Source organism: Budorcas taxicolor, chromosome 18, assembly GCF_023091745.1.
Source record: "Budorcas taxicolor isolate Tak-1 chromosome 18, Takin1.1, whole genome shotgun sequence".
Classification (NCBI taxonomy): domain Eukaryota; kingdom Metazoa; phylum Chordata; class Mammalia; order Artiodactyla; family Bovidae; genus Budorcas; species Budorcas taxicolor.
The window spans coordinates 40,872,047-40,885,438 of NC_068927.1; the positions used below are offsets into that span (position 1 = coordinate 40,872,047).

General features: G+C 40.5%; 1 protein-coding gene across 1 annotated transcript in view; it reads left to right on the forward strand.

The window, feature by feature from the left end:
• PHLPP2 (PH domain and leucine rich repeat protein phosphatase 2) overlaps positions 1-13,392 on the forward strand; it is a 58,443-nt gene that overhangs the window by 36,782 nt on the left and 8,269 nt on the right. Inside the window, exons 10-15 of the mRNA XM_052656513.1 lie at positions 1,659-1,719; positions 5,171-5,266; positions 6,561-6,716; positions 8,720-8,920; positions 12,178-12,340; positions 12,523-12,653. Of these exons, the coding sequence (XP_052512473.1) occupies positions 1,659-1,719; positions 5,171-5,266; positions 6,561-6,716; positions 8,720-8,920; positions 12,178-12,340; positions 12,523-12,653 (808 nt within the window). The remainder of the gene's footprint in view (positions 1-1,658; positions 1,720-5,170; positions 5,267-6,560; positions 6,717-8,719; positions 8,921-12,177; positions 12,341-12,522; positions 12,654-13,392) is intronic.

The following is a 13,392-nucleotide window of genomic DNA, read 5'->3' on the forward strand; positions in this document are numbered from 1 at the left end:
CAGTGGTTGAGATATGCATAAAAAGGCATTGCAGGATTATTTGAGCTTCACTAAATGAACGTTATAATAATCAGAGGCATTTTGCAAAATGCTAGGATGTTAGGGTGGGCAAGCATATTCAAAAGAGAATTTCAGTAATAGTCTTGCAGCATGGGTTGGCCAGCTGCAGCCCAGGGGCTAAATATGGCCTACATCTCATTTTGTGTGGCCCTTGAGGGATGGGTTTTTATAATTTTTAAAGGTTGGGTTTTTAAAAAAATCAGAGGAAAAATAATTTTGACATGGGTAAGTTATATGAAATTCAAATTTAATTGAATAAAGTTTGATGGGAACACACCCATGTTCGTTTGCATATTAACCACTCTCCTGCTACAGTGGCAAAATGATTGAGTAGTTTTGAGAGAGACCACATGGCCTGCAAAGGCCAAAATGTTACTAAATGCTTAGCCCTTTACAGAAGATTACCAGTCTCTAGTCTAAAACCTTGTGCTGCCTTAATTCCAGAATGAGAAGCCCTTCACTTCAATAGTGATTTATTTGCCCCAGGGCTATTTTTCAATGTAAAAGGCCTCATATTTGTTGAGGCCATTCTGTTTATAGAGAATTCTTTACTGAGGAAGTTATACAGTTGACTCTTGGAAAACATGGTTTGAAATGCACAGGTCTGCTTTTTGTTTGTTTTGTTTGGCCATGCCATGGGGCTTGGGGGAATCTTAGTTCCCTGATCTGGGATTGAACTGGGGCCATGACAGTGAAAATGCTGAATTCTAATCACTGGACCACCAAGAAGTTCCCTGTACAGGTGTACTTAAACATGGAGTTTTTTCAGTAGTAAATATGGTTGGTCCTTGAATAATGCAGGGTTTAGGGGCACATCAAACAAACCCTTTAGACAAAAATCTGAGTGTAACTTTACAATCAGTCCTCTGTTTTCATGATTGTGTAGTATTGTAGTATTTACATATATGTATATATATATGTACATACATATGTATGTGTGTGTGGGATATATATATATATATATAAAACTATATAAAGTTTTGTATGAATTTTCAACTGCTCAGAGGGTCAGTGCCTGTAACCCCCACATTGTTCAAGGGTCAGTTGTAACTGCTTTTCTGTGTTTAAAGAAGAAAAGATATTCAATTTCACTAAGTGTCAAAGAAATGCAAATTTAGGTAATACCTTTCTATCACAGAACAGAGCAAAAGAATTGTTTTGTTCACAGAATCCTTAAATTCTACAACCTAGAAGAATTCACACCAACACTTGAGGTTTTGACACCTCAAGAGTAAAGAACTAAGCTTTCAGCTTCACAGATGGATTTAGCCAAATAGCCAATTAACAGAGGGAAAGGCCCTCCCTGGTCATCAGGGATGTCTTTTATTGAATTTATTACAGTATTGCTTCTGTTTTATATTTTGATTTTTTGGCCAAAAGGCATGTGTGATCTTCGCTTCCCAATCGCAGATCAAACCTGTGTCCCCTGCATTGGAAGGCAAAGTCTTTGGACTGCCAGGGAAGTCCCTACTTACTGGTTTTTATCTTCAGTTCATCTCAGTAGATGACACAAATTTTTATCGATTTTCCCCCGTGTTTCCTCTGAGTTACATTCTTCTTTGGAGAATGTCACTAACACCAATCTGTTCTCTGATTAGGATTGACAACAGTGAATGTCTATCCAGTACCCAGTCTGCTCACATCTCTAGAACTCTCCCGGTGAGTGTGTCTCATTAGAGTGGTGGTGGTTTGATTCCTATACTTAAGAGATGTCTGTGGGCACTCTGGCAGTTTTGAGATATAGGAAATCCCAATATGTTGAAATATTTGGATAACCTAGAGAAGGGCAAAAGGCTGGCTGAAGGAGTACATTTAATGGCCATACTATCTAGTTAAAGTACTGAAGCTGAAGCTCCAGTACTTTGGCCACGTGATGCAAAGAACTGACTTGTTGGAAAAGACCCTGAAGCTGGAAAAGATTGAAGGCAGGAAGAGAACGAGATGACAGAGGATGAGATGGTTGGATGACATCACCGACTCTATGAATATCAGTTTGAGCAAGCTCTGGTAGTTGGTGATAGACAGTGAAGCCTGGCATGCTGCAGTCCATGGGGTCGCAAAGAGTCAGACATGACTGAGCGACTGAACTGAACTGATCTAATTAAAGCAAAGGTGCCTCTGAATTACTCAGTTACAGTTTGTAGATTTAGAATGAGTTGCAAAAAAAAACTATTTCCCTTCCATGGGCATTGATTTTTCCAATTGGAATCAGATAATACTTGGTTTTGAGTGACTTAAAATGTTATTCTCTTACTCTTGTGAGCCATGTCAATCTGATTTGCAGAATGATGTTAATTATATTCAAGATTTTATTTCTTCTGTCAGTGGTCAAGAATAAACATAAATGAGGTTTGCTTTCTTTCCTTCATTCATTTTTAACACTGTGTTAGGCATTCAGGAGTCAGTGGCTGAGTTTTACAGTCTAGTTTTACAGTCTAGCTTGTCTTGACAATTGGACAAGCAATGAGAGGGCAGCATCATAAGTGCTGTGGGTATAGAGTGGTAGCAGCATGTGGAATGGACAGTGGATGGAGTCCTATATGGTCAGAGTTGCCACAGAGTTTAAATGAGACAATAAATGCAACCTGTGTAGCCTAGTACCTTGCATAAAATAGTCTCTCAAGAAATATTAGCCATGATAGCCAGGATTCCTTTTGTTGTTGTGACTTTATCATCATTATTATTAAGCTGTTGTTCTAGATTCCCTTCCATCCATTTCATTCTGTCATCTTCCTGTCAGCAAAACCTCTCCATGGTTCAAGATGAAGATTTACCTTCCGCACTGAATTTGATCATTACTGAGGAAAATCATGTGGACCCACCCTAAATTCGGTTTCCAGCCAGCCTCATCTGGAGTTTCTTCTCTTGTCAGTTCTTTCCAGGGTCCTGAATCTGTTCCAAATTGCTTGGCTTCTTTTGACCCCTCCCCTTCTTATGTCCTCTGCTCTGGAGCTCAGCTTCCCACTTGACTGAGAAAATAGAGGTCATCATGGGTGATCTCCCTTAGCTTCCTACCCCCTTGCTAAAATTCACATAGATCCATATGCATTCTCAGCTTTCCTTTATTCCAAGCCAGCCCAGCCATCTGTGCCTGTGACCGCATCCACTCCCACTGCCCTGAACCTTGCTCTGTTAGTCACCCCTCCTTCTCTCCTTTCATATGTGTTCAGTGTCTTTCTTGGTCTCTATGCACATTTATATCTCCTGTCTTAACAAATAAACATTCCCATTATCTTGCACCCCTTCTAGCTACTATTCTGTTCCTTCATCTTGCTCATCCCTTTTTTGTCCACATTTCTCAAGAATTATCTATTTTTTGGCACATTTTCCTGTTCCCAGTTGTTCACCCCACGACAGCTGGTCTTAGACCTCCTCTTGTGGAACTTTTCTATATTGACATTGTTCACCTTGCTATCTTTTATTCAGACATGCTGTTTCCTTGGCTGGCTGATACAGTCTGATTTTTTTTATGCCCCTCTGACCATTTCTCCTTTCTCTTCTTACTTAGCCAGCCCTTTAAAGGTAACTTGTCTCAGGGTCTGTCCTTGGCTACTGCACTTCTCATTTGACACAATCTCATTTACCCCCAGGCTCTCACTACCCTTCAGTGTCCGCATCACCCAGAGCACCAGTCCATACTCTCTTCTTTTAGCCTCAGACCTGTGTGTCCAATTTCATAATAGATGTTTCCTCCTGCATGTCTCCAAATACCTCAGATATGTGCAAAATGAGATTTATTATCCACCCCTCCACCAGCACTTTAACTGGTTTGTCTAGTTTTCTGTTTCAGCTTTTGGTGTTACCATGAGATGATCAGCTCAAGATGGACACCGCTGAAATTCATGATTCTCCTCATTTGGAGCTTCTCAGTCCTTCCTCTGGATAGGATCTCCTCTCTGATGTCACTTTTGGGTCTTCTCTCTGCTCAACTCACATGTTTACTCCATTTCTAAGTCATTTTAATTTTTGCCTCCTAAGTGTTTCTAGCTCCTTTCTCTTCCCTTCCAGGTGTATCAGTACTCATTGAGGCCCTTATCATCTCCTTTCAGGATAAAATTGTCTCACAGTTTCCTGATTACGCTTCCTTTTAATAATACAACCACCTCAGCCAGACCTCTCTTGTATTCAGAGTGAGCTCTTTAAAGTGCAGAACTGACATTGTCTCCTCGAAGCTCACAAACGCTTCAGTGGTCCCCCTGCACCTGCAGGATAAGGTCGCAGCCTCCGAGACATGGTTAGGTCTTTCCAGCCTTGTTTCTTCTCACTCTGCTCCATATTTGCCGCTCCAGCATCACCACACTACTTCTTATTCTTTTCTTGCCTCTGTGCTCTAGCGCGTGTTGTCAGCCTCTTGCTTGACATGCCTGCCACACCTCAGGGCATTGTGCAACATTCTACCGCAGATGTCATATTTCTTAGGGGGCTTGCCTTGAAGGGCTTCCTTCACTGAGTAGTCAGAGCAGCTTCTGCATTTCTCTTGCAGCATTTACTTCACTCTGCCTCATCATACTGATCCATCCATCAGTAGAGACTTTTAGTCTTAGGGAAACTAAGTAACATCTGAAAATAAAATTCCTGTGACTGAGGATCTGCCCAGTGCTCTACTGAAGATTTGAATTCACATTCTGAATGATCTGGCACTTTCCCCTGACGTGTTACCTTTTGTTCTTGCTTCTTCACTTTTATTCCTTTGGTTCTTTTCCCCCAGAATTCACTTCTCTTCTCCCCCAGTCATCATCACCTGGGGATAGCCTCCTCAGCTTTGAAGATACGTGTACGGTGCCTCATCTTCCTTTAAGACTTCCTCCCCTCTCTCTCCTGTCCCATCCTGCCACGTGTGTGCTTTTAGTGCTAAAGGTCTTCATATTTTCATGAGCCCCAACACAGTTGATCCAGTATCACACATGTGTGTGCTTCTTTCTCTCTCTCCACCTTTCTGTGAGCAACATTCATGGAGCATCTACTGTATTCCAGGCAGCACACCAGGGGTGCCCTGGGCACTGTGCTTCTGCCCTCTGGGAGCACAGGGGTGGATGTGTTACAGACTGGTGAAACGGTGTGAGTTCCTTCTCATTCAAAATGATACCCTTTAATTGTTTATTTTCTGCAGAAACCTGCTAGAGTGTGTCCCTGACTGGGCCTGTGAAGCAAAGAAGATAGAAATATTAGATGTGAGCTATAATCTCCTGACAGAGGTTCCCATGAGGTATTCATGTGTTAATATATATATTATGTATGCATTTAATTAAATAATTTTCCTATATTTGGGTTGCCTGTCAAGGATGCTTTGATTCATCTCTTCAGTAAACATTGAGCATCTGTTGAGTGCAGGGCAGCATGAGTGCTGTAAGGAGTACAGTAACACATCAGGCCTAGTCTTGGCCAGCAAGGAACTTAGTAAGCAGACAGTAAGGGTGACCTGTGCAGAGATGACTGGGATACAATGTACAAGAGCTGCTGGCAGAGGTCAGTGACTTGTTAGTGATAGTAGAACATTTGTACTGAGTGATTTGGTATGAGCTGGGCAATGTTCTAAGAGCTTTACTTCCATTATCTTATTTAATCCTGTGTTAACCTTATTTTATAGGTGCTGTTACTTCATCTTAACAAATAGGGAAACTAAAGCTTAGAGTGGTTAGATAGTTTGTCCAATGTTACACTTAACTAGGAAGTGATAAGAGCTGGCATTTAAATGTAGTCATTCTTACTCTAAAGCCTCACTTTTGGCCACTGTGCTGTATAAATAACATGCCTTAGAAATTCAGAACTTTGAATAATTAGGGGATGCTGTGTGGAGAATACCTGTTTGAATTGACCTTTATAAGATGGTGGGGTTTCTATCTGTGGAGGGGAAAAATACAAACATTGGGGGATGAGGGGTGGTACCAAGATGTGTAATGTGAGGTCACTACCTAGAAGAATCTTTAAAAGTATACAGGAGGCTTTGTACATAGTAGATATGAACATGGCATTAGAGTCAGCCTTTAATCCTGACTGTACCATTTACTATGTGTGATGTGAGATCTTTGGCAAACCAAAGTCACTTAACCCTTCTAACCTAATTGTTAAATGGTCCGGCACATTTTAAGAACTGAATAAGTCGTAGTTTTTGTTACAATAAATTTTTAAATTATTATCATTGATTATATTCATGTTAATAAATTCACTGAATTTTTGGTCCCGTCTAGACTTGAAGTCTAAATTGATTAATGGCACAAATTGCTTTTTTTGTTTGGGGCTTTTTGTGTTTGGGGCTGTGTGCTTTCATTAGTTCATCTTTCCCCAGAATGACCTGAATGACTTCCTGGTGGGTGGTGGGTAAACATACGGTCATGGCTGCTTTCTGCTCAGGCACCTGTCGGTGATGACTGTCTAGAAGAACACGTTTCTGTACATTTACTGATTGTAGTTAAATAGCCAAGGGCAGACTCAGGAAGAGAGATTTAAGCCTGTTTTTTCTGTTGTTGGTGGTGGTGTTTCTTTGTGCTCTGTTCCCTTAGAATCCTTAGTAGCCTGAGTCTTAGGAAACTAATGCTGGGACACAATCATGTGCAGAGCCTTCCCACGCTGGTGGAGCACATCCCTCTGGAGGTGTTGGATGTCCAGCATAACCTGCTCACCAGGCTGCCAGATACTCTCTTCTCTAAGGCCTTAAAGTAAGTGCTGTAGATTTTATTGAGAAGAGCAGGACAATGGGATAAGCAAACTACCTGGACTTGTCATCGGAGTGACCTTTGAAACTATCTTTACAGAGTGTTTACTTCATAGTCTGGCTACGGGTGGACTTATTTGCAGTTTGTATGAAATAAAATATGACACTGTCTTAGGAGGCAGGAAGCTTCAACTCAAAAGGTGAAATAACCATCAAATACTTGGGAAGTTATTATGTTGTAAACAGGTTTCAAGAGCTTGGGAAGGTTCAGGCTTTCATCTCAGAAAAGGAATACATTTATGATCTTCAAAGAGAGGCTGCAATGTTCTGATACAGCTTCTTTGGGCACTTTTCAGCTTTTGCCTTAGGAGAAAAGGACATACCACTAAAGTTAATTTAGTTTTTGCTTCTAGCGTTGCCAAGCTATCATTAAGTTACACTCTTTATCTGCAGGCCTTTTTTACTCCCTGCTTTGAAAACTGTGAATTTAAATGCAACATTGTTCCAAAAGTATTACTTGCTTTCTCATTCTAAATTAACAAATAGATAGTAAATCTTCCTATTTTAATACCCATAATCAGGTTTATTTAACACGTATGTCACCATTCAATGAAAACTGGTTTTTAATTATAGTCTTCTGCAATATGGAGAAAGCAATATTGTCTTCAATTTAGACAGGGAGAACGCAGAGAGAAGCAGCAGTAATTAACATAAGGCTGCAGGATGCATACAAAAAGCATTTAGCCCACAAGCGTCTGGCTTATTCTTTGTTTGGCAGTTTGTTGTTGTTAAGTCGCTCAGTTGTGTCCAACTCTGCGACCCCGTGGACTGCAGCATGCCAGGCTTTTGGCAGCTTATACATCTCTTAATGTATGATATATTTGGTTGGATTTTCCTAAAGATCTTGGGAAATTCTAAAAAATGCATGAAGGAAATTTTCTCTTTGAAAAATTTATGTGGAGTCTTAGTGCAGTAATATTTGTTAATTAGCAAGTGTTTGTTAGTACTGCATTACAGTGCCTTTCATTCTGATGAAGTCTGAATAAAATTTTTCGACAGGCTTAGAATCTGCAGTAAGGAAGTTACCTAGAGGTTGTAGAGGTTGTAGCAAACTGTCAATAGTATTTACTAGTATCTGCACAGAGAATTTGGGACATACAAAGATATAGACACACAGTACCCTCAATAACTTAAAAGCTAACTGGAGATACAGATCGCACAGTTTGAGGATGACTTAAGAACCGAGTTTAATAATATATTAACTGCCTTTTATTGAACGTGTTCTATATGTACCAAACTCTGTGCTAGGCAGATTTTTAAAATCATACCATGTTTTACTTACTAGATAGGTGAAGGTTAAAGTGAATTATGATATTCAGTGTTGACAAAAGTATGAGCCAACGCATTGTTTGTATCCTTCTTGTGGGAGTATAGTTTGTTATAGCCTTTCTGGAGCTGATTTTGGCAATATATGTATAAAAATCTTAAAGATATGTGTAGCCTTTGACCCCACAGCTTCTGCTCCTGGGAATGTAGCCTAAAGAAATAATTGGGTATGGGCTCAAAGATATTCATTACAATGTTTATAATAACAAACAATTGGAAATAGCCGATATGCCCATAATTAGGGGATTATAGAAGGAGTGGCTAAGTAAATGATTCTATTAAAATGAGACAAAAATTTTTCCAAAGGGTGACTTCACAGTTCACATACTTGTGAATGTGATACTCAGCAGCATCCTTTCAGCAGACATACAGACAGAAAAATATGAAGCTGGGTTAGAATCAAGCCAGTGCAGAAGCCCAGGAACTTAACTGGCATGAGTTGAGTAAAAGGAACTTTCATTGGATAAAGTTAAGCAGAGAAAACACCCTGGAGGAAATTATTTTGTCATCAGTTTGGGACCATGGAAAGGCATTGTTGCATACTAAGATGGCATGATGGTTTCCACATCAGAAGGCAGCAGATAGCCATAAAGGAAATGATGGTTTGCATGTGTCTGTCAGTCTCAGATACTTGAATGCATCTGCAAATAGTCTGGAGTCTCTGCCATCTGCCTGTGCTGGGGAGGAGAGTCTGAGTGCGCTACAGCTGCTCTACCTGACCAACAACCTCCTGACAGATCAGTGTGTGCCCGTCCTGGTGGGGCATCCGCACTTGCGCATCCTGCATCTTGCAAACAACCAGCTACAGACATTTCCTGCAAGGTAAACAGATCTATACTCTGATCGTTTCAGACATGTAACGTGGTTCCACATTTGTCAGACTATGTCACAGCTCTTTTACTGGGTGCTCTTGCTTTATGTTGACCGACTTACCGATCCCTTACTTGAATGAGAAAGTCTGTTTGTACCCTTTTGTAAGTATCATTAACCACAGAGGTTGTGGTTAAAATGTGTTTAATTCTTAGTATATAGGTTGAATGTCTGCTGTATGTCAAGACCTGTGTACATACTAGGGAGACAGTGATAATTAAGTTGCAGTCTCTGTCCTTAAGGAACTTGAATTTAAATTAGGGAAATAGAAAAGTATTATAATATTGGCAGTTGCAGTGCAGTGTAATAATGCAGGATGTTAAAGATATGTGTAGGTAGCTGCATTGCAGAGATGAATAGTATTTAGCCAGGCTATATTTATAAGACATGAGACATTTGGTGTTGTCAAAGTTTTAAACAGCATTAGTGGAGAAATAAGTATCTTCCAAAATACCTTTGATTAAAAAATTTTTTTAGAAAATTTGACACCAGAAAAATCCATGAAGGTAGTTATTAAAAATCATATTTTCAAAACCTACACACATAGGAAAATGACATTTGATATAATTTGAGTGAAATTATATATATATCATAAAATTATATTTGATACCATTTGAATGAAAATTATTTTTTTCTAGTTTTGTTTTACAAATTTTCTTAGAAATGTGTTAAACACGGAAAACAGAGATTGTAATTTTTGTGATTGTTTATAAAATATTTGGCACTTATAGAAGACAAGTGCAATAAAGTTGATTGCTTCCTTGAAAGAACTTGAGCAATAGCTTTTAAAGTGAATGCAGAATCTCAATTTCAAGATGTGATAGATCTCTTGAAATCCTAGCAGATTAGTTCATTTGGCCTCAAATATGTTCAGATAAAGTGAAAATGACATACCACTGATAAGTTATATGAGTTTATGAAGCTCTTGGGAAATACCAGATGTAATACTCTTGAAACTTATGAAGTCCTCCTAATTTGATGACATCGTTGGACTAGTTCAGTTCAGTTCAGTCACTCAGTCGTGTCCGACTCTTTGCGACCCCATGAATTGCAGCACGCCAGGCCTCCCTGTCCATCACCAACTCCCGGAATTTGCTCAAACTCACGTCCATCGAGTCAGTGATGCCATCCAGCCATCTCATCCTCTGTCGTCCCCTTCTCCTCCTGCCCCCAATCCCTCCCTCCCAGGATCAGAGTCTTTTCCAATGAGTCAGCTCTTCACATGAGGTGGCCAAAGTACTGGAGTTTCAGCTTTAGCATCATTCCTTCCAAAGAACACCCGGGACTGATCTCCTTTAGAATGGACTGGTTGGATTTCCTTGTAGTCCAAGGGACTCTCAAGAGTCTTCTCCAACACCACAGTTCAAAAGCATCAACTTTCCTCACAGTCCAACTGTCACATCCATACATGACTACTAGAAAAACCATAGCCTTGACTAGATGGACCTTTGTTGGCAAAGAAATGTCTCTGCTTTTGAATATGCTATCTAGGTGGATCATAACTTTCCTTCCAATGAGTAAGCGTCTTTTAATTTCATGGCTGCAGTCACCATCTGCAGTGATTTTGGAGCCCCCTAAAATAAAGTCTGACACTGTTTCCACTGTTTCCCCATCTATGTCCCATGAGGTGATGGGACCCGATGCCATCATGATCTTAGTTTTCTGAATGTTGGACTAGAGTAATCTGAATACAGATAATAAAACTAAATGGAATTCAGGAGCAGAATTTTAAGGAAAATATGTGTTCTAACCTCAATCGTAAGTCTGCTGTCATCTCCTGAACAACGTTATAATTGCATGGGCACAGTCCAAGGCTTCTGTTTCCTTTGGATTGTGTTCAGAATCCAGCACAGTTCTGGGTGCTCAGTAAGACTGATTGAGATATAGATGCTGTGTCTCTGTGTAAGAGAAAAGCATGAGGTTTGGACATGGGAACACCTTAAATATATATGATGAAGTTTTTTAAAAAGTTATAAAACAGTACATGTAATAAGAAGCATCATGTTTTAATTTAAAAAAAAAAAAGGGTTTCATGCATTAAAAAGGACAAGAATACTCACCACCAAATTGTCATCGGAGATTAAATCTAGTCATGGGGTTAAAAGTTTTTTTTTATGTTCAGCTTTATTTTTCAATATTTTTCAGTGAGTATTCCTATTGTAATAAGAAAGCAATTTTAATTCACGAAACTCAATTATTACACATTTTTTAGTATTCTAGCAATGGAAATTATCTGTGATATATGAAAAGGGCAGAGTTAATGCAAAATCTGCATATGAAAAATTTGACAGGAAATTCAGCAAAATGAAAATAACTTTTTCAGATTGGTGGTGGTACTCTGGATATATTTTTTTATTTTCTGAACTTTCTGTTGTGGGCTTCCCTAGTAGACCAGTGGTAAAGAATCCATCTGCAATGCAGGAGACGTGGGTTCGATCCCTGGATCAGGAAGATCCCCTGGAGAAGGAATACCCACTCTAGTGAATCTTGCCTCTGAAATCCCATGGACAGAGGAACCTGGGAGACTGCAGTCCATGCGGTCACTAAGAGTCAGACACGACTTAGCAAGTAAACAGCAATAACAAACTTTCTGTTAGAGCAGTTTATTATCTTTACAGTTTTAAAAAATCTAGATAAAGATGTTAGGCCCTCTGAAGCGATTCTGCTTACTGCATAGAAAGCTTGGCTTACTCCAGTGGGACAGTGTGAATGGCCTGCATCACAGCCCATGGTACAGGGTTGTATTTATGCTCGGCACTTGGTAAAGTTTATGGAAGCTGGATTATGTTATGAATAACTGGAAATTAAAACTGAAAGGAATGTTAGTGATAATTTAGTACAACTTTTTATTTTATAGCTGAGGATATTGATGTCCAGTGACTAACTTATCCAGTATTTTGCTACTAGTTAGTGGCAAAGCAGTACCGTAATTAGTCTAGTTAACCCTGGGAAGACGTTCCTGCCCCGAAGATCCAGCAGCTGCAGTAGAACCATGGGACACTCCAGCTCTCAAAGTGCACTGAGAGGGAGGCAGATGAGGCTGCATTTGAGGCTGAGGCTCGGCGGGAACATTTGTTCACCGTGGTGGCTGTTCATTATGGCCAGTTACCAGGCCACAGGCTGGTCCCCTCTGTACTCTGGCTGCTGTAGAACTTGCTTGGCAGCTGCTTGTTTAGGTGCAGTATGGTATTTTGGTGTTTCTTTTTCAGCAAACTAAATAAATTGGAGCAGTTGGAAGAACTCAACCTAAGTGGTAACAAGCTTAAAACCATCCCCACGACCATTGCGAACTGCAAAAGGCTGCACACTCTGGTGGCCCACTCCAACCACATCAGTATTTTTCCGGAAATACTGCAGTTGCCTCAGATCCAGGTACTTCTGGGTGCTGTGTCCTGGGGTGATGGCTGGAGTGTGACTCCTAAGAAAGCGGCAGTTTGGGATCACAGTATATTTAATTGACTCTTGGAAAGAAATGAAATTCCCTTTGAGGATATAGTAGGAGTTTGAACGTTAGGGAGTTAAGAATTAACTTAATCTCTCCCTTTTCCTTTCAGTTTGTAGACCTAAGTTGCAATGACTTGACCGAAATCCTGATTCCAGAGGCTCTGCCTGCTACTTTACAAGACCTGGACCTGACTGGAAATACAAATCTGGTTCTGGAACACAAGACACTGGACACATTTAGGTAGGAAGACTTCTGATGTTGAATCCACGTGTGCTCTTACTCCCACCAGCCTTGTGTGGTTCTTCATAATGACTGTGCAGACCTCAGTTTATTAAAGCTGTAGGATGACTTAGGTCATAAAGCCCCTTGGTTCTCTTCTTTGATCCAGTTTATGTTGGGTGTTCTGTCCAGCAGTCAAGCTCAGCATCATGGTTGCTGCTCAGCCGCACCCCAGTACCTTTACAGGGGGCTGCATCCCACAGGCTTGCAAACCCTATACTTGCCCACGACCAAAGAAAGAACCCAGAGGAGGCAACAGAGACATCATGGTTTAAAGGGTAGGGGGTTCTTACTTGTTTGAACCAAGGTACTAGAGCAACACTCCACCATGTGCAGCATATGGCGTGCAGGACATGGTAGTATCTACTGCAGAGAGGGAGGTCACGGTTACCTGGGAAACAGCAGAGGAGCACGCCCCCTCACCCCTGCCTTTGATAAACTGTCATAGTAGAGATAGATAGTTCACATCTAAAGATCAGAACAGTCACTAGCTAGGGCTAGGTGAAGTGGTGGGAGGTCAGAGGTGGGGTGGGGAGTTATGTATGAGTTTATGATTAGGCTCTCTGATTAAGAGGGAAGGTCAGTCAGGTGAGTAGGGTGTGAGTGAGACAGGAATTGGTCAAGCAGGGGAGGTACAGAGAGCAAGAGAACAGCTATCTTGAGTGGTCTGATCGTATAGCAGGCATAGGTAATTTAGGTG